The sequence below is a fragment of the Rhipicephalus sanguineus genome, chromosome 2 (assembly GCF_013339695.2).
Source record: "Rhipicephalus sanguineus isolate Rsan-2018 chromosome 2, BIME_Rsan_1.4, whole genome shotgun sequence".
Classification (NCBI taxonomy): domain Eukaryota; kingdom Metazoa; phylum Arthropoda; class Arachnida; order Ixodida; family Ixodidae; genus Rhipicephalus; species Rhipicephalus sanguineus.
The window spans coordinates 34,237,578-34,256,822 of NC_051177.1; the positions used below are offsets into that span (position 1 = coordinate 34,237,578).

Genomic DNA, 19,245 nt, shown 5'->3' on the forward strand with positions numbered 1-19,245 from the left:
GAACCGCTTCCAACTGCACGAATTGCAATGCAGTCAGCTTCAGACAACCAAGTGGCTTTTTTTCGGCAACGGGGCACGGCAAATATGCCTGCGACGGCGTCGGTGGCCTTGTGAAACAACAAGCCACACTACATAAGCTGCGTTCACCCGCCACCGAGGTCATTCAGTGCGCAAGTGATTTTGTTACTATTGTAGCCAGTAAACTTAAAAAGGTTTTCTTACTGCATATGGAGAAGAGTGAAGTGGAAGCCTTCAGAGAACTGAAGGAGGAATGGAAACTTGCCAGACGGGTTCAAGGTATTCAGGCAACCCACATGTGCAAACACATGAAATCGGACCAAGGGAATTTCCTGTACGTAGCGCGGTGCGCAGACACAGAGTGGAAGGAGTTGTAAATCTGCAGTGTGCAAAATTTGATTGCCCGAATGGATATTACTCGTTCTAGGTGACGTGAATAAACTATTTAATGCGCAACATGAACGTGCTTCTTGTAGATTCATAACTCCCTCATTCCCACCATCTCAACCCGTTTCTGCGAATGATAAATTCATCGAAATATTAAGACCGCAACGGTCTTAATATTCCCATACAATGGTAATGCTCGAGCCACCTATACATTATTGTAACCAACTCTAGTCCATAAATTTCGTTGCTTGATGGAAGAAAATCAGGGTAAGTACGCAGTTGAAGATGGTAACACGAAGGCTTTTATTATTAATAAAGTATAGGAAGATATTTTTGCAGGATTTTCATCGAAATATGGCCCTCAAGTAGTCTTAGGGCAAGTTATGATCATTTTCCTTAAAGAAACAAACGCGAACCTCACATTTCGGGCCCCCTTTCTCTACCACCCAGCAGCGAGCAATCGGGTCTAGGCACACTAACGCAACAATAACATTTTCCCGTACTGTTAGGGAAATACTAGTTAAATCTCTTTTGCGTTAGACAGGTGGTATGATGTGAACTAAAATGGTTGACGTGCAGAAAAATTTGCACTCTACACCACGAGCTCTCATTTGTACGCGCTCTCGGGCGCCGGCTGCCTCAATGTACTGGTAGGGACACAGACAGAGGAGCTCTGAAAATTCAAACTCAGCTTTTCTGTGACTCAAAGCGGTCAAAAAGACACAAGCTGGGTCAATCGTCATTATTAAAACCAGAAAAGCGAGCTACGAACTAAATATGTCTATTAAATTTATTTTATTATAAGAACGCCACACATTGATGTTAAGACCATACATGGGTATTAAAATAAGCTCAATTTTCTCACTTCAAACAAAATAATGCAACATATTTTTGCAGCACAATATTTAGCAGCCATGGCCGGGTATAGTCCATCATTTTCATAAAAATCGGTGATGATTATTTTTTTTAAAACGACCCTAAAATGTTGCAATTTTCGCTAGTTTTGGGATTATGGCATTTTGGGATTTTATAACGAAATAAATATGCAGTGTAGTCGCATAACGTTTTGCTTAATTAGCGAAAAACCTTTCGTAGACTTGCGAGAAATATTTTCAGCTTCAGCGCTTTAGCGAAAACTGCGAAAAAAGACCCTTGAATTTGGGGTCAGCCAGAGGCAGCCGCTCAAAAATCAAATTTTGGCAATTTTTCAAAAATGTACTATCAGTCACACAAATTTAAATTTCCGTAGGCCGATCGTACTATTGCTGAAGATTTACGAAAAATTAACACTGATGTCCACAATGCGTTAAGCTTTTAGTGATAGGCCTCCAAAGTTGTGAAATCTGAAAGTTGCAGAATTGCCTTTTTCCACCTGTTGTGAAACGCGAATTTTTTCCTAGAAATCCGTGACAATTTCCGCAAAACGAAGGTTCATTCCTTTCTATAGAGACATTTGCCCAGCTCATATAAAAATTTCGTGCAAAACAAAAAATAGTCGGGACCCCCCTAGGTCTGTCCTTATCTGAACACACCCTACAGTCAACGTCCCATTGAAAGTGACCCCTTCAGATTTTGAATATGCTTCACCTCGATACACTCTCGTATTGCGGCAAAGCTGCCTTTCAAGCTGCGCTACGGTCTCAATAAAACGCTAGTTCCAATGTGGACATGAAAGATGTGGCAGAGGCGGGGGTTCAATTAATGCTGTTTTGGACCTAAAACTTGGGCAGGAAGTCCAAAAAATCGGACGATGAAGCTTTTTAGCATCCAAAATTTCAGATGTTTTTATGTATCGACGTCTACAAGGCAGATTTGGAACTCCAGACTTGAAGGGAGCAGAGTTGCCACATCAGTTGGGCTTCCGAAGAAGTTGAAAGAGGAGGGGAGGCTGAGGAAATGGCATCCTTGCCTATCACATGTAAAGTGTTGTCGGCAACACTTTGGTTGCACCAAATCATGTACATAAATACAATTCGGCCTCTACATTGCCTCATTCTTGATAAGACAACTATGAAACGCCACCCTGCCAGTGCTTCATCTACCTAACGAAAAGAAACACTTTCATGTTGCTATCTCTAAGAATATGCTTAGGAATACTCTCCAACTTTCTTTTCTGCAATTCCGCTTCGAAGTATTAGAAAAATATTTGATTCGATTCGCACTCACACTTCAATATTCGAATTCGCTTCGCACCCAAAATTTTGCTATTTGCACAGCTCTAAGCAAAACACCTATTTTTATTTCAAATTTCAGGGGGGTGGGGGCTGCCACCGGCTGCAGAGCTTCTCTTCATGCTAAGAAGGTCGCCCGGAGCACATCTTGGTCCTGCACTGCAGAGCGGCATGAGATGTTTTACGACTGTGGACTATTTCATTACTTTTTTTTTTCACTGCAGAGGTGACCAATACCATCTACAAAATACAAATAAATATGCTTGAATGCATATTTTATAATGCTAACCTATGTGGGGAGAGGTGTCTCATGGAAAGTGATGACACCAGACGAGCTGGTGAAGTTCAGTTTATCTCCAAAATGTATATTCTGAATTTTCTTTGCTTTGAATGTTTTTGTATATATGGTATAGTGTTTTTTATTGTTTTTATCAACTGACAATAAAAAAGTACACACTTTCAAACTTTTATATGTTCCATAATATTTTTCGTGCACTGCAACTTATATTTTTTGGGAAGAGCATTTCATTATGCACAGTTTGATAAGCTGAAATGTGTGCTGGAGCATCCTTTATACTGGCAAAATATTTCTTCCTGACACCTATGAAAAATGACTACTTTCTCATAGTAACAGGTGGTAGCAGGCGTACGTTCACCCGATGGTTAGTAAACGCAACACAAATCTCAAACAGTGGCCTCCAGAAAGTTCACTGTGCCCAAGTGTCACCTATTCATAGAGGCACATGTTGCTTCCCAGAGCTGGAGTGTTTCTTTTTTTGTCATTTTGATCTCAAAAGCAAATTTGTCAATAGTGTTTTTTTTGTTAGTCGAGACTCTGGGGAATAGACGGTTCATACTTTTTAATGGTAAATCATAGAACGACGGTGATTAGTATCTGAATATCCCTTTCAAGCTATATTGCAAGTTCCCTCATATGTACAGGAATATTTGGCTCAGGTATTCATGAGAACAAGATCACAATGACAATGTGTGTAAGAGCGGGCAAAAGACACGTCCACGTCATCTCTTTTTTGGGCTTTATGCCTTAGCATCGTGAGGCACTAACTAGTGCAAATCAACACCCGTCTAAGTGGGGTTTGTTTCTTACGTTCATGAAATACAAGCTTTCTTTTTAAAGACATTTCTTTTTGCAGCACATCTGAAATAATTTAGATTGGGCAGGTTGGCCGGAATCTGACTTTCATTGCCTACAGTGATGCTTTTACGTTGTCTGTTACCAGTTCATAATGCTCACATTTATGATGGGACCTTTTTTCTTTTTTCTTTCAACAGGTCAAAGAAATGGTCACTCCCCCGGAAAGGAGACAGCTGGCCTACGTCAGGCATGTCACCTCTAATATAGGGCTCGGCGAAGTGCAGCTGGATAAAACCATGCTTGTACTACAGCTCTACATTAACTCACTGTCGAAATAAATTATACGAACATTGCATTGACCCACGGTTGCCCAGCGCCTGCTTTGTTTGTTTGATTAAAGATAGCATTTAAAACTACTTTATTTACCTTTCGTATCAAGACTTGCTAATACCATGATCATCATGATATATATACATCATGTTTCTTTGGCAGAAGCTCACCAAAAGGAGAAAATGAGTGGTTCCTGCGTGGGATTTGACCTAAGGTATGCCATACGCTATGCTATTGGAAGATAATGTACACGGGTCAGGGTGCAAACACTGGTAGCAGGTATTCCAGCCAACATTAAGTGAAAGTAATGAATGCGAGTCCTCTACATAGTAAGAAAAGCAAGGAACAGGCAACCGGTGCTCAGTTAGAGCAACAGAATGGCTACCAAGAGATGGGAAATGCAGGAGAGGACAGCGGTGCATTATATCTAAGTGATGAAGTTGAGAAGCTTGCAGGGGTTAATTGAATCAACTTGCACAAGAGGGCCTGTCTACACTTGCATTACCAATCCATACTTATTTTATAAAAATGTTCCTTGAAGTGCTAATTATAGTAAAAGGGCATGGCATTTAAGAGAATTGCTGTTATGGTCAGTATGACAACGTACGAATGAAGTGTGCTGTACAGGTGCTACAACCAAATTTTTTTGTCAAAAACAAGAATTTTCAGCTAACTCGGATGCCTACTTGCCTGCATAGACCTGAGAACATTTAACTGCTAAAGCGATATAATTGAATTCAAAATATACAATAGGTATTACCATAGCGGACTGATTTAAAAAATTTTTGTAATGCACATTCTTGATTCTTCAATGAATGTCATGAATGGCAACTTGCTTCTGGTTCTGCAAAGAACGTGCCAGAGATGAGCAATTGCATTGCTTCAGTGCCAATCACACAGTCCTTAATATACATCTTGAGACGAGTTCTGCCAGAACCTTTCCAAATCTGGGGCAAAGAAACTGCTCCCAGGATAGACTGGATAAGTATTTGTATTTTCCCCAGATGATTGAAGACTGGAATAATTTATCAACAGAACAGCTGCACTGCAACGATGCCAACTTGCTCTTTGGAATGGTTGCCCTCAATAAATAAAAAGTTTTTTTTTTTAATGAACAGCGGCACATACTCGGTGATGCAAGTTGGTCCAACGACTCTGTTCTGAACTATGCTCCTTCATTACACCCAGTACACAAGTTGCCATGAGTGGTGGAGAGATAAACATAAACAGATAGGTACTGTAAAATGCGTAAAATATCATAAAAACTCTCACTGCAATAGAATATGTTCTAACATAAGATTGGCCAAAGGGCCACGAGATGTTGCTGCCAGTTTTGCTGTTCCTGTAACTCGGCAATCCGCACACAGCAGCATTTTTGCAGACAAGGCAATAGTGATCTTCATCATGAACTGGAAGGCATTGAGTTTTCTAAAATTAACTAGAGGGGACTCTGGCGTTGCGATCGTTCAGCCACCATGGGAATGATGGGTAGTACACGGATTTGCCTAGTCTTCGTACTTGCGGGCTTCGAACGCACTTGTGGCTTTGTTTATTGCTGTGTTTTGATTTTCTTTCGGATAAAAGAATGGATCGTTGTGGACTTCGTGATCAGATTCGAATTGGTGAGCCTAAAAAGGATAAAGTGGTGAAGTGGAACTGCTGACTTTTGCTAAACTTCGTCTTGCTACAAAGCAGATGCAGGCGACGCGTAGACAAATCTGTGTACTACCCATTATTCCCATGCTGGCTGAAGTGCCATGGGTTGCAACTCCCATAGACACTAGCACCAGAGTTCCCTCTAGTAAGTATTGTAGGAAACTTTATGCTGGAAGGCACTTTCTGCATCCCCTTCTGCATCGCTCCCACAACACGTGCCCCGATTTCTCCGGCGTGGCCTGTAATAACTCTGATGGGCGAGAGAGCGAGTACAGAGAGAGAGAAAGAGAAATTCTTGGTGAAAAAAAAATTTTTCATGAGGCAGGACTTGAACCAGGGTTACACAATTCGAAGGCAATCGTCTTCACCACTCAGTCATCCAGGCACGCTAGCAGAGCGTAACATAGCCTTGTATAGTATAGTATAGCAAGTGGTGGGAAAGGGAAGTCAGGGCAAGGAGGAGAGTTGTGAGGGTGAGGAGGAGCGGAGAGAGTAAAGCATAGCATAGAAAGAATGAGAAAAAGAGAAATAGTCAGAAAGAAATAGAAAAAGAAAGAAAGAGGAAGCAAGCGAGAAAGAGAGAGGAGTAAAGGGAAGACGGATAGATAAAGAGACAGAAATAGAGAAAAAAAGGCAGAAAAAACAGAGAGAAAACGACAGGAAGAAAGAAAGAGAAAGCTAAAGAGAAACAAAGAAGGCCACCCAGCACCGCAGTTCCTTCAGACTTGGCACCACTAGTACAAAGCTGCCGCAATTTTTTTTATTGCGATTTATGATAGTGCAGTATTTGACCCTTGCCTATTAAATCTAATTAAAGGCTCAAATAAGACTAAAACTGTGCTGCCGAGTTCATTCTGGTTGATTATTCCTGCAAGCTTATTATCACAGCGCTGAAATTGCAGCTTTTTTTTTTTTTTTTTTTTTTTCCCCGCTGTAGCTGATGGTCTTGTACGAGGCCTGCTGGATGTAGTTCGTGTCAGTGGCGTTAGCTCTGTGTAAAACGCACAGCTAAAACAATAAATATGCGGTAGCTCTCACATCATCACTGTCTTCTTTCGTCCCGTGTGCTAACACCGCGTTTCGATAGTATTGAAATTCTCAATAGATCTTCGCCACTTCTCTTATATATCATTCTTTCACTGCTACATTTCAATGAAATAGTTATAGCCATCCATGACGTGTACAAACCACTCACCCAAATGCCATTGCTCCTCCAGATGCTCGTGCCATGTTGCAGCAGTTCTTTTATACGTATCGAGCACAACTACATTTTCCTTGCCGGCAGCACTGCTGCAATCACTGACCCTGTTAGCTTCACATCAGCCAGTAGAAATCTGTTGGTGGTAATGCATAGGAACACCTGTGTTACAGAGATTATACCGATGTTATTGTATTGTGTCTGTCCCCGCCCTTCGTGTAATGTCCATCATGGTACATAACACCTGTGTTGTCCTCTGCAAAAGTGTAGTTGTGATAGTCTATACACACTACAGATGTTGCCAACTATGGCACCAGCAGCAGTAAAAGGAACTCCACAACTTGCACTACCAATATGAGGCAAACAAAAAATGAGGGTCGCATATACTTTCATATAGCATAAAATGTTAAAAACATCTGACAGACAGTAGATTTTTGAAAATATGACGATTAACCGGCGATTTTTGCTTTATTTTACAGCAACAGTGACTTTTTTTGTTACATCACTTTAAAAATGCTCATGGTGACATGCATCAGTCATTTTCACTTCCTTGTCTTTTAAAAGCCAAATAAAATTTTTATTCCCTCTCTAGAATCACTAAAAAAATACTCGATACCCGGGTTCGAGATCGGCAAACTAAACGCGCATAATGTTAGTCTACTGCAGTAGAATTGCAGTCTACTCCAGTAACTGTTCTGTCGTACAAGTGAAAATACTGCAATGCCACTGAAAACCCTGTGCGCTTTCCTGGATAAAGTACTCTCACAAATGCCCTGCGAAGGCACAACACTGCAGTACATTTTGTGCGAAATGACAGCACAATATATGCACTGTGCAACAATATCCCATTGCGATAAAATGAAGAGCACAAGAAATGCTATCTTCCGTTAGAGAAATACATCACTATGTTGTATATGCAGATGCTCAAGGTGCCACTGAAGGTACCTTGCTACTTTTGCAAAAATCTTTTAAGCTAAAAATGACATCAGCGCCAACAGTCAGTGAAAAATAATGCTTTGCTGTGCTGCAGTTCTGGCAAACTTAAAAACTTGCCGAGAGTAGCAAGACTGTCACGAACATATTCGAGCTACTTAATGGTAAATGCTTTCGCTACAGCTTTCGTTGACTGGTGACACAAAAGTTAAAAAATTAAAAGAAAAAAAGCACAGTGCTGAAGTGTTTCATCGAAGATTGAGCCATGGCTCAATCATCAACATGTAAACCTTCTTTGAAGTTCATGCACATTTTGTCTTTTCATGCGGCATTCTTTCTTTGTCCATTTTACACCGAGCAAAAGCCACAGTCCAGCCACTTAGGCAGCTGCATGGTACTTGACAAAGGCCACAGCTGCAAGCTCTTTGCAGAACTCCTCAAGGACGATGATGGCTTCCAAGACACCGGATTCAGCTCCCAGCGCGCAGTCGTCGCCACTGTCGTTGAGAAGTGCGTTGCGTGTCAGCATGAGCTTGCGCTTAAGGTTTTCCATGCCATGAACTGCCACCTGAATCTCTTCCACAACCTTGAGGAGGGCGGTGAACAACGATCTCGCCCCGGGAGCCAAAGGCAGCAGTGGGTTCAACAGGTACTCGTGAAGGTTCGGATGTGCAAACAGGGCCAGCCGCGAGATGAGGGAGGTCACCAGCAGGTTCACGTCGTACGGCTGTCTGTGCATGTTTTCAATTCGGTCCAGTAGCATGGACAGAAAGGGACCTTCATAGAAGCCGTGGTGGAGGCTGTCGGCCTCGGGCTGCGAATCCGAGCTCTGGTCATCTTCGGCACTTGGCAGTTCCTCTCTCACTGGCTCGCTCGGCCACTCCCAACCGTCGGTGACTGCAAGCATGTCCTGATACTGCCGGTGTGCGTCGGATATGTACGCATCGTAGCCAGAGTCGGTCTCCTCGCACGACTTTATTTCATCGGGTAAGAGCATTAGGAAACAATTGAGAATGCGATGAATCTGTGCAGGTGCAAACGTGCGGCTAACTGGCGATGATCCGGGCGAGATTTCGAAGTCGCTCATGTTTGCCTTACCGACACGATTGCACAATCCCTCTTGGTCGTCGTCACTGAAATCGAAAGCTTCGGCAGCAGCATCACTTTGGTAGTTGCGGCTGACCAGGTGGCTAAGCAGTAAGCTATCTAGAATCTCCTTCGAAGGCCTTTGCAATAGCTCTTCAAAGGCCTGAAGGGTGGTAAGCACAAGCTGGGGAGAAGCGTTAGGATCACGGCCACGCTCCAACAGCATGTCCTTTGGTGAAGCACTGGATCCCTTCTGGTTGCCTAACAAGAAGCTTCCCACGGTGACGACCAAGTCTTTCGAATTAAGATTGCGCAAGCAAGTGGTGACTAGTGAAGTGATGAAAAGGAAGCTCTCTTCGGACTCGGCTTTGGTGAAGTCGTCGAGTAGGGGACCCTGTAGGAAGCTTTCCAAGAATGTCTTGCTGAGCTCGGCACCTACAATGGCGTTTGACAGTTCAACCAAGGTGTCCGTGAAGCCAAGCCACTTAAAGAAGCAAAGAAGTTTCCGCTTTCCAGGGGCGAGAACTTGGTGGTCCGTTGAACCACTGGAAGTAACAGCGTCGGCGCTCCAAGAAGTCACTGCTTCATCAATGTCGGCCGCTTTCAAGGTGTGAGGTATGGCACAGTAGAGCTTGACTAGGTGAAGAATCACGCTGGAACACATGTTAGACTTGGTGATCACGTAGCGTGCGACGTCGTCGCCGAGATTAGACATGCACAATATAAGGCACTCTGCTGCAAGCGTAGAAACGTCAGAGTCGGCACTCTCCATAAGGGTAAGGCAGGCCCGAAGTAAGGGGAACGACACTGCAGACGTGTCACCACAGCCTCCATCTGGTTGCTTTCCATTTGGAATGGACGTGCAATGCCTCTCTTCAAGCATTGTTGGTAAGAAGCAGGTGAGGATGCTGGGGTCGGCTCGGATTTTCTGGCAGACGACGTTAAGAAAGCCAGCCTGCAAAAAACAAAGCGATATGTACTACAACGTCAATACTACCGCCGAAAAGTGTGCGCGCGGACATTTGCTCCCCGAATGCACAAATACGGCATGAAAAGCAAACACGAGGCGTGCGAATGCAGGGTACTCTTAAACACGTTAGACTGTTTATGTTCCCCGACTTTAAGTGCTCGAAAGAACTGATGACCTCGATTCATACCTCTTCTCGTTCCGTAGGCGCAGCCAGAACCTCGCCACAAAGACCGATGAGCTTTTGGACGGCAGTATAGATTCCCATCTGCGGCAGCAACACTTGTCTGCTGTTGGACAGTAGCCGCGTGGTGAACACAAGGACGCACTTCTTGATTCCAGGGGGAGTGTCCGCTCTTGACAACGCGCTCATTTGTTCGAGCATCTTGTGCTGCAAGAAGTACTCCATACACGGCCCCATGTTCTCGCTTCCAAGCTCGGCTTCCTCTTGGTCTAATATCTTCGACATTTCTTCGAGGCGTCCGGCCAAACCTGTGAGCTCTATGGGTTTCTTGCTGTTCGAGTTGCGGTCAGTGTAGAACTTCATGATCGCCGTCCAATGCCACAAGAACTCCTCATGCAGCGGCAGCGGTGGAGCTAACGCGTCCACCGCGTTGGAAAATGCGGTGGCAAGCCGGGAGAACATCTTGATGCGGGGCGGCTACGTTAGCGAGCGCTTAAAATAGCCATCTGCCAAGCTGCGGCAACAACCCAACACGACGGATTTACGTGTCGCTGCCAGACAGAGCAGCTTGCCTCCTCGACACATTGCTGCACCGAACTGTACAAAAATACTTCCTTCGTTACAACAGAGGTACCGCAGCAACTAATACGGTCAGGGACGATGAGGAACAATCGGACAGGTGGGAAAGTCTCTCATTTTTTCTCGCATCAGCTGCATTCGTAAGCAAATGATGTTCGAAACCGCCATGTTAACCGGATGCTGCCAACTGCGCAGATAAAACTTCCGGTAAATAATTATTTTATAACAATACCTATATAAATTACAAGCTTTGTAAAATACGTTAAATATTACATTTAAATATTTGATATTTATTTGATATTTATTTTTTCAGTTTACGCTCACATATTTTAGCGTTCAGTGCGGGGTAGCGCGTGCTCATTAATGGCTATCGCCTTATCCATATTGTGTGTGTGCTGCGTATTGTGAGCGGCAAAGGCCTTCCCGCTACTGGATTTCTCGAAAACAGCCATCAGGATAAACGGTGAGCATCTAGCATGTTGTTCTCGCGCTGTTCCACATGGAAATGCAAAGTCAGAAGGGTTGTTTTCCTTCCTGACGACGAGGGCAAGGGAGGGCATTCTCCCAGGCTGCTGCCTTTCCCCGCTAGTGTATGTGTGCGTCCCCGGTCAGAAGGAACCTTGGCGCCTCGTCGCGAGCGGCACTGCGGCATTCGTCGTCTACGGTACACATTAAAAAGTAAGGGCAGCTAGCCACGCTTTTCAGACTACGCTGTGTAGTCACGTGTCGCATTTCCCGATGCGTTTCGAGTAGGATTCGGTCGCTGTGCCGCTCAGGAATGCGACGAAAGGAGGGGGTGGGGCGGGAGCGGTCAGCGCAGTGAGTGGTTCCGCTTCCCACAGTCCGCGCGGGCTACGATTCTCATGATGTGTCGCGACTTCTTGACCCCTTTGTGCCAAGTCGCACCGATTGTCGACCGTTTTTTTGTGGAGCCCACGATTTATGTGGGTAACGAGAAAAGCCGATGCCAGCGTTAGCAGTAGCCGGCAGTCACCCATGCGGAAAGCCGAGCGCTGCTTAACGCACTCCCACCAAAGCCAACGAGATCGGAGGCGCTTTCCTTTTTTGCAATTTTTGGCCTGGCGTGTGCGTAAATGGGCTCGCTGTTGCAGCCGCCGCCAAGTGAAGGAGCTAGGCGGAACTTAGCGCCCTTTGCAGAGTTCGCGCCCAGCGCGAGCACTGGATGAGGAGGGGGAAAAAATGTAAAAAAGTGCTTGCAGCAACAGGCACCCCGTCTCCTCCGTGGTTCAAGGTCACGACGATTAGCTCAACTAGCTCTGTTTAGGACACACGGGGCTCCTTTGCGTTCCCGGAACATCATGCCTTTGCGAAGCGTCAGCGTTCGCTGCGGCCGGAGAGCGCGTCGTTCCTCGTCACGTTTGCATTTACGTAATGCTGGAGGAAAGCGAAAGCGTGTTCGTCTGTCCTGCGCAAGTGACAACGCATTTTAAAGTGAGCGATATAATTGCATCTACGTAGCTTTTCACCGCTAGGCTTCAGCATCGTCTGTTTGGTCGGAACAGTTGGGATGCTTACTTGCGCACAGTGTTCAGCAGGAACGTAAGAAAAAAAAAGGCTGTTTCGTACTACGGTGTGAACATTGTTGCATCGCTAAAGATCTTGCTTCTGGCTCTTCGACGTGCTTTCACATAAGTGTGCACTCTTCCTCCTGTGTGCTGGAACCGGTAAGCAGCTTTGCACGGCATGAATGGCGCGCAGGCATCGCCTACGCAACTTGCGTGATTCCCCTGCTCGACATCTGAGAGAGGTATCTGCTGCAGCCAGTGGTTACAATTTTCCTTATAGGAAAAAAGAGCAAAAAATTGCTACTTTCCTTTATCGAGCTCCCAGATTCCTCGCGCACTTGTCTTGTTTGTGGATTGACGAGGCACTTGAACTTGTTGCCATTGTCTTATTCCCTCGCGAATTGTTTTTATCACGGAGACAACGTAATCGCTATGTGTCACGTTACTGCACAGGAACAAATCGCGCAAAAACAGCTTACTTGAACACGCAAACCTCCGTAGCGCCTTTTCGGTTATTCCCGCCATGATTCATGGTTGAGTAGTACTACGTATGAGCATCAATAAGCATAATTGATTTCCCTCGCCATCGATACGTAATCGTCTCGGCATTAGCGCACCTTTTGTCGCGCTGTAGACTTGTGTGTTTCTCCTCGTATGGCTGAAGGCCCTTTCAACGTGCTCCGCAGTTCCCGTGTTTTGAAATGAAATCTAGGCTAATGGACTCCGGAGGGAATGACGTCTACGCATTACTCTAGTCTAACGGAGTCCCCCTCACCTTGCCCTGAGGTTAGGACCCAAGGCTGCAGCCCCCCCCCCCCCCCCTCCGCCTTTACTTTTTTAAAAAGCACATGGTTTAGTCTTCAAATTTCACGAATAAGTTAACGTGTCTGCGCATACAGTTGCAAATGATCAGATCATATTACCGCCTAGGACACGATAGACAGTGCACAGTAATTTGACAGATACTAATGAACTTTCAGAGGATTTAAATGACAATTCAGAATGAACATCCGCTACTCTTATGGCACATTACGAGCGGGCCAACTGCTGCCGAATGTGTCTTCCAAGACTGGATGATTATGATTGTCATTTTGTTGTTTACGCGCATTTCGCCATTTGTCTAAACGCGATGCCCGAAGTTTGCTCTGCGACAGTGTAGCCGGGGTGAACAAGTCTCTGGCGAACTGTTGGTGCGCTGCGTAAAAATAGGCGGGTTCTGCCCAACCCGGAAGGTCAGTCAACCCGAAGTGTTTTTGTATGCGTTCTCCGGATCGTTAGGGTGGAAACGAAAGCCAGGTCCGGACGGAAACGTTTGCTTCCACAACACCAGGCGTGCGTGTAAGTTTATCCGCTAGTTTAGTCATCGCGGGAGTCTCGTGTTGCTGAGCTGGAAAGGAGGAGGTTTTTCTACTCTGTCGTTAGCACGTTCCAGCTGCGGTTACATCCAGTGATTAGAAGCATAATAGACATCAGCAGTTGAACTAGAGTAGCGAAACGGCCATTTTTGCCATGAGATGAGGCGTAGTGTACGTCATACCGATGTCATACGGTTCACTGCTGATCGCGATAAAGCCCAATTGGGACCGAGTTTCTCAACAGTGGTTGTCTTCCCTTTGTAGTTTGCGTAAAGGAGCCGATCACGATAACGTAATTCGACCAGGGTCAGCCCCGATAGCAATCAAAAGTGACCTTGCGACAACTGTATCGGACGGCACGCAAACGCGAAAGGCTACTGGTGACGCCGCCCTAAAATTTTCACTTAATTCTCCGTGACGTCATGAATTTTGACAGGCGTCAAAACGCGCGTAGGGTAATCGTTTATAGGGAAAATAAAAGTAAAAGAATTAGCGGCTACGTTGCATTTCAAACGAATTAATGACTCAACCTGGGTGTCGGAAAATATTGTTGCGCCCGAAAAGGTCCGAAATACGATTATATATATACTGCGAAATCCGTGACGTCACTCTCACGTGTCGACGCTGTGGTTGTGGCACGCAATTCAAGCGAAGGAAAAGTCGGTCTTCAATATTTTCTCGAGTAATAATGAAGCGTACCGCGCTAAATGACTGAAAATAGCTCTGGGAGAATAATTTGCCAGTCTGAACTTGGTGATTCCTATTATTTCCCGAGGAATGCTTGAACCAGGTAAAATGGTAAGCTCCAGCCAATGTTTAGCCATCTCTTTCTCCCTCTTTCGGTGTATATATATTTGGAAGCACGTTCATTGCTTAGGATTACATATAAGCTCTTTGAACTAAAGTCCCTAGATTTTTCGCTTTTACTTCCCTAGATTTTTCGCTTTTACTTAAGTACCGACAACTGCCTCCTTTCACGGCCCCCTCTCACGCGCAGCTGGCGTCCGACGCCATTTTCTTCCTAACTTGGAAGATTTACAAAGCCATGTGCGTGGCTAAGTACATTAGCCACGAACCTTTCAGCGGACAATATGCTACCGCGACGCGCCTTTCTCCTCCCGTCAACCCCCTGTCATTAGTGAATGGGGGACGCGTTTCACCAGGTGCTGGAAAAGAGTTAGGAAGAACATGGCTGCCGAAAACGAGCGTTAGCCAATAAGATTCGTCGCCGGCGCTTCAATGGTTGTCGGTACTTAAGAAAGAACAGGGAAAAATCTAGGGACTTTACTTTGAACGAATTCAACACTCTGCGTGCCTCTTGTGAGGCGCTTTGATACGATGGCGCGCCGGGTGGCTGAAAGCTGTTCACCATCTACAAGCTTATTAAATGACGGGACGTTCTGCCGCGAACGGCATTTCATTACACGTGTTGATAAGCCGTTCTACGAAGGAGTTTGCCTGCGAATGTTTTATTTCACGCTGCCCGAAACAGATAGGGTATTTCGTATATTCGGTTCGCAAAGTTTCACCATTCTAGTCTCCATGCCCTTTACGTTTCCGACATACTCGTCTGGTTAATTTTGGCACCTTTCTGTCGCCATATTTGCTTCGGTTATTGACAACGTTTTGGCTGTGTGACTGCAGTCGGTGGCGCATATCAGGGAGCCAAACTTAGACGTGTTGCCTCCTCTTCTTGTTTCTGGCAAACCTGATCCACGAGGGGCTGTATAGATGAAATATACGAGGACTGGGGAAAGGAGGGCGTAACACGCTCGTCGTTTCCTCGTGGGTTGCCTGCCGGCCGTCGTCTTGAGCGGCCTACATTCGTACTTGGCGGCCATTCACTTTCGAACGGGACCGGGTTTGCGAGCTGGCTTCCTTTCGCTACGAGTGTTTTATGGTCACTCATTCGCTATACATTCGCAATTTTCTGTATGGAGTGTCTGGGAAGCAGAAGCTGAAAGTGCTTTTCACTGGATTACCGAGAGAATCTCCCTTTCCAGTCGGTGGTGTTTCTGGGAGCGAGCGGTTATTTGACGCACACTTAGCTTTATGAGAAATCAAAGCTTCCTAACTGACGAAAACTTGCCGTGATCCGGGACTCGCACCCAAGACCAACGCCTTTCCGGGGCGCCCGCTCTGCCGTCCGAGCTATCCTGAGGGATAACAGATAGCAACTTCGTTGCACATCACTTCACTTTCTTTGTACATCGCACTGATCACCGTCCTGGTTTAATTTGTATATTTAGACACATTACAGCGATAGTATTAGCGGACTATCTCATGTGCACCTTAACATTTCTAGGCGGTCTATAACTGGCCCTTGAGCCATGGAACGCCACGTTACCGTCGTGCATACCACAAGCGTGACGTCACTGTGTCAGTGATCAAGTGACACTTGGAACGAGCAAGGCCGCGCGAACACACATGCCTGCGCGCTCGTTTCTTCTTGGTCAACTGTGCACATTTATGCTATTGGCGCGCGCACTGTAGAGTCGAGCAAAACAGCAACGTTGCATTGTTGATACTGTAGCATTCGCCACACTTGCTTCAGGGTCTCCATATCCGTGCTCTGTCTTCATTACGTTCGAGGTGGAGAGTTAATGTTGGCCAGGGGTAAAAAATGACTGAGCCAACGCAAGCACCCTGCCGATGCGCGAAGTGTTCTTTTTTTGTTTGTTCTTCTTCCTGCTTACGAGGACGGCAGAAGCATGGCGCGTAATGTTATGCGGAATTAAATCGCGACACCAGTCACAATGAGGTTAGCTGCTTCCCACTGGTGCAGCATTGCTCGTGTTCTATATTAAAGGGGCGGCATTGCGTGCTGACCTCCCCCTCCACCCCTCTTTATATTCCCTGTTCGCGCGTGTGAAGTCAAGCTCCCTATACCCGTGTTCGTCATGTGCAAACATTGGAGCCATCGTCTCTCGACTTCATTTTTATCGATGCTCGGGCTTGTTAATTCAAGCGTGTCGCGGTGTTGTCCAGTGCACGCGTACACGGTTCTAATGAATCCGCGTTTACGTGAAGCTCTCGGACGCCACACGATCATTGGGTTTTTGTATGCTCGACTTCTCAGTATGCCAGACGAAAATTGCTAGCGGGAAGTGTTACGCTGCGATCGTATACGAGTGCCATGGAGATGGTCAATGCATGCTTCTGGTTTCATACGTTCTCATGGCTTCATTTATGGTATACCCTCCCTTTTTCGGTTTCAAAGCAATGGTATACTTATACACGTAGCAGTGCGGTACATATACGCTTTATTAATAATCGCAGATTGTTACGTTTTATAGCGCACTATTGTGTCAAAAATTACCAATTTGCTCATTTTCAGAAAACCGCTTAATTTAAGGCCGGGAGGACGTTTAAGCAAATCCTTGTACCACTGCTCATCATTCCCATGACAGATCAACCACCATACTTTGTTTCCTTTGATTAATGCTGCATGAGTGATAGATATTTTCATACAGTTTGTGGAGCTTCATTGCCAAGCGGTCGATGTGGGAAATAGGCTTTTCGTGCTGACCACGAAGTCGCGAGATTGGAGCCCGGCCGCGGGCGCAGCACAGGTATTGTTGCGTGACAGCAGCTTCGCGGACTCTCCGTTCAAGATATATCGGTGTTGCAGCCCGAGATGCCTTCACGCCGTTTCCGCGCGCCCCGCGAGCCTGAGACCGCCGCGTCTGTCGTTAAACTGACAGTGAACAGACCACGGCTCTTCCCTGGAACGGTTACGGGGGGGGCGAGAGGTGTTTGCCTGTCATCGCGCCCCTTGCTTTGGAACCAAGCGTCGATGTGTTCGACCTTCGACCCCAGGAGCTGGCGCCTGGAAGCCGCGGCCGGGTCACGGTCACGTGATCGTCGTGGAAGGGAGAGAGCGTCGACGAGGCGACAGGGAGTCCACCTCCGGCAGCCAAGGAGACAAGCTGCTCGGAAAAACCGCTTGTATACTCAATCGGGCCTGGGGCCCTTTGTTTTCTGGTCGCGTAGTTTATTAAAGACCCTTCAATAACCATCTCTGAGTCCGCAGTCTCCTACATCCCCAACAGTATACAGGGTGTCTCAAGAAATGTGTCCAACCTTCTAAAAAAAATCAGGAAAATGCGATATTTGCTCGGTGCTTTCAGAATAGTTTTTTTTTTTTCTGTAGCGGCAGGAATCTTAAGGTAGTTAAGGACATCATTTAGGACAGTAGTTAAGAAAGTTACATTAATTGACTTTTTAATTAGTGGAGTTAGGTGATTGTGTCAAATGGGAGAATTGAAATTCTTCATGCGAGGAATCCATCCGAGCTTTGGGATATCGAAAAAGCGTCCTCTAGTAATTGTTGTGGCGTAATGAAATTCAACGAAATGCAATGGCTTTCAACAGCGAAAGCCATCGAATTCGGTTGAAATTCATTACTTCGTAATTATTTTTTGAGGCCGCTTTTTCGAAATATCAATGTTGGGATGGGTTTCTGGCACGAAGAACTTCAATTCCCCAATTTGACACAGTTACCTAACTCCACCAATTAAAAAGTTAATTAACTTAACTTTCTTAATTACTGTCTCAAGTCATGTCTCTAACCTTCTTAAGATGCCTAGCGCTACAGAAAAAGTCATTCACTCATTTTGGACGTCTCAGAAGAATATGGCAGTTGCGTTCTTCCATGTTTGTTTAGGTTTCGCCATAGAATTTCGTTGAATTTCATTACTTCGTAATTATTACTGGATGCCACTTTTTTGAAATCTCAAAGTTGGGTTGGTTTTCTGGCACGAAGAACTTAATTCTCCCATTTGACACAACCACCTAGCTACACTAATTAAAAAGTTAATTAATTTAACTTTTTTAATTACTGTCCCAAATAACTTCTTTTAGCATCTTAAAATTCCTGCCACTACAGAAAAACCAATTCTGAAGGCAGCAATCAAATATCGTATTTTCCTGATTTTTTGAGAAGGTTGGACACATTTCTTGAAACACCCTGTATATGGAGTGGCCAGAATGGCGGCGCCCTAGCACAGGAGCGCTCAGAGTTAGGAAGAAACTTTGAGAAGGTTTGAAATGTATCGAAGCCTCCCCTACCCATCTGTATAGGCGGTAATCATTTCGCTCTGAGCAACTAACGCCGCCTCTTCCAAGTTAGCTGGTTTCGTTTTCGTTCCATTCGACGAAAAGAACTGAAACGATCGGCCTCTCCTATGCCGTTAAGTCATCGCGTGCGCTAAGGGACGGCGTGACCTCGGTAGGATTTGGCGGCGACAACATTAAGGCGCGAGAATGTTTTTCCTTTACCGAAGTGAGGGAGCACGTCCCGTTGTTTCGTTTCCCATTCATCGCCGGATTTTCGACCGTATTCGATCGGTATTGCGGCGCCAGCATATAGGTTGCCTCCTCGTCCGAAGAGCAAACAGGGCTCGTTTTCGATCCGCATCGCCGGTGGTCATTTGCCCCGCATGCCGGAAATCGACCTGGAGGACCCCAGTGTTTTGGCCTTGCTTTTCTCCGTCGTCGCTTATTCTTTCCCACTCGATGCGCCGTGTATTGATGTCATCCCTGCGACGTGGACCGATGGGCCACAGCGTCCTTCACTTTCAGAGAAAGGTCATTGTGTACGTACCCTATATACGTACAGTCAGCGTCAGAAGTTTAGGGACCACGACACAGAAGAAAACTGAATATTCCCGCTGCTTCGGCAATGTGCCTTGAATTTAGACTAGCGGCCTGTTGTAAAAAGCGCTCCACAGCTCACGACCCACAGCTTAGTCGCAAAA

At 45.7% G+C, this 19,245-nt stretch overlaps 3 protein-coding genes across 10 annotated transcripts in view; 2 read left to right on the forward strand and 1 right to left on the reverse strand.

Annotated features, from left to right (window-relative positions):
- LOC119382693 (DNA-directed RNA polymerase III subunit RPC3) overlaps positions 1 to 4,035 on the forward strand; it is a 37,950-nt gene extending 33,915 nt beyond the window's left edge. For both annotated transcript variants that reach the window (XM_037650505.2, XM_037650506.2), the window contains exon 11: positions 3,870 to 4,035. In XM_037650505.2, the coding sequence (XP_037506433.1) occupies positions 3,870 to 4,010 (141 nt within the window). In that variant the 3' untranslated portion in view covers positions 4,011 to 4,035. The remainder of the gene's footprint in view (positions 1 to 3,869) is intronic.
- Positions 4,036 to 7,211: 3,176 nt separating this feature from the next.
- On the reverse strand, positions 7,212 to 10,784 carry LOC119382695 (FHF complex subunit HOOK interacting protein 2A). Its single transcript, XM_037650507.2, has 2 exons — positions 10,033 to 10,784; positions 7,212 to 9,830 (listed from the first exon to the last, which is right to left on the reverse strand). The coding sequence occupies exons 1-2, from the start codon at positions 10,486 to 10,488 to the stop codon at positions 8,169 to 8,171; spliced, it is 2,118 nt and encodes a 705-aa protein (XP_037506435.1). The 5' UTR covers positions 10,489 to 10,784; the 3' UTR covers positions 7,212 to 8,168.
- Positions 10,785 to 10,934: 150 nt separating this feature from the next.
- Positions 10,935 to 19,245, forward strand: part of LOC119382696 (protein kinase C and casein kinase substrate in neurons protein 1) — a 147,260-nt gene continuing 138,949 nt past the window's right edge. For 4 of the 7 annotated variants that reach the window (XM_037650508.2, XM_037650517.2, XM_037650519.2 and 1 more), the window contains exon 1: positions 10,935 to 11,068. The gene's annotated coding sequence lies outside the window, so the exon portion shown is untranslated. The remainder of the gene's footprint in view (positions 11,069 to 19,245) is intronic. The other 3 variants (XM_037650521.2, XM_037650518.2, XM_037650514.2) reach the window with 2 other exon arrangements.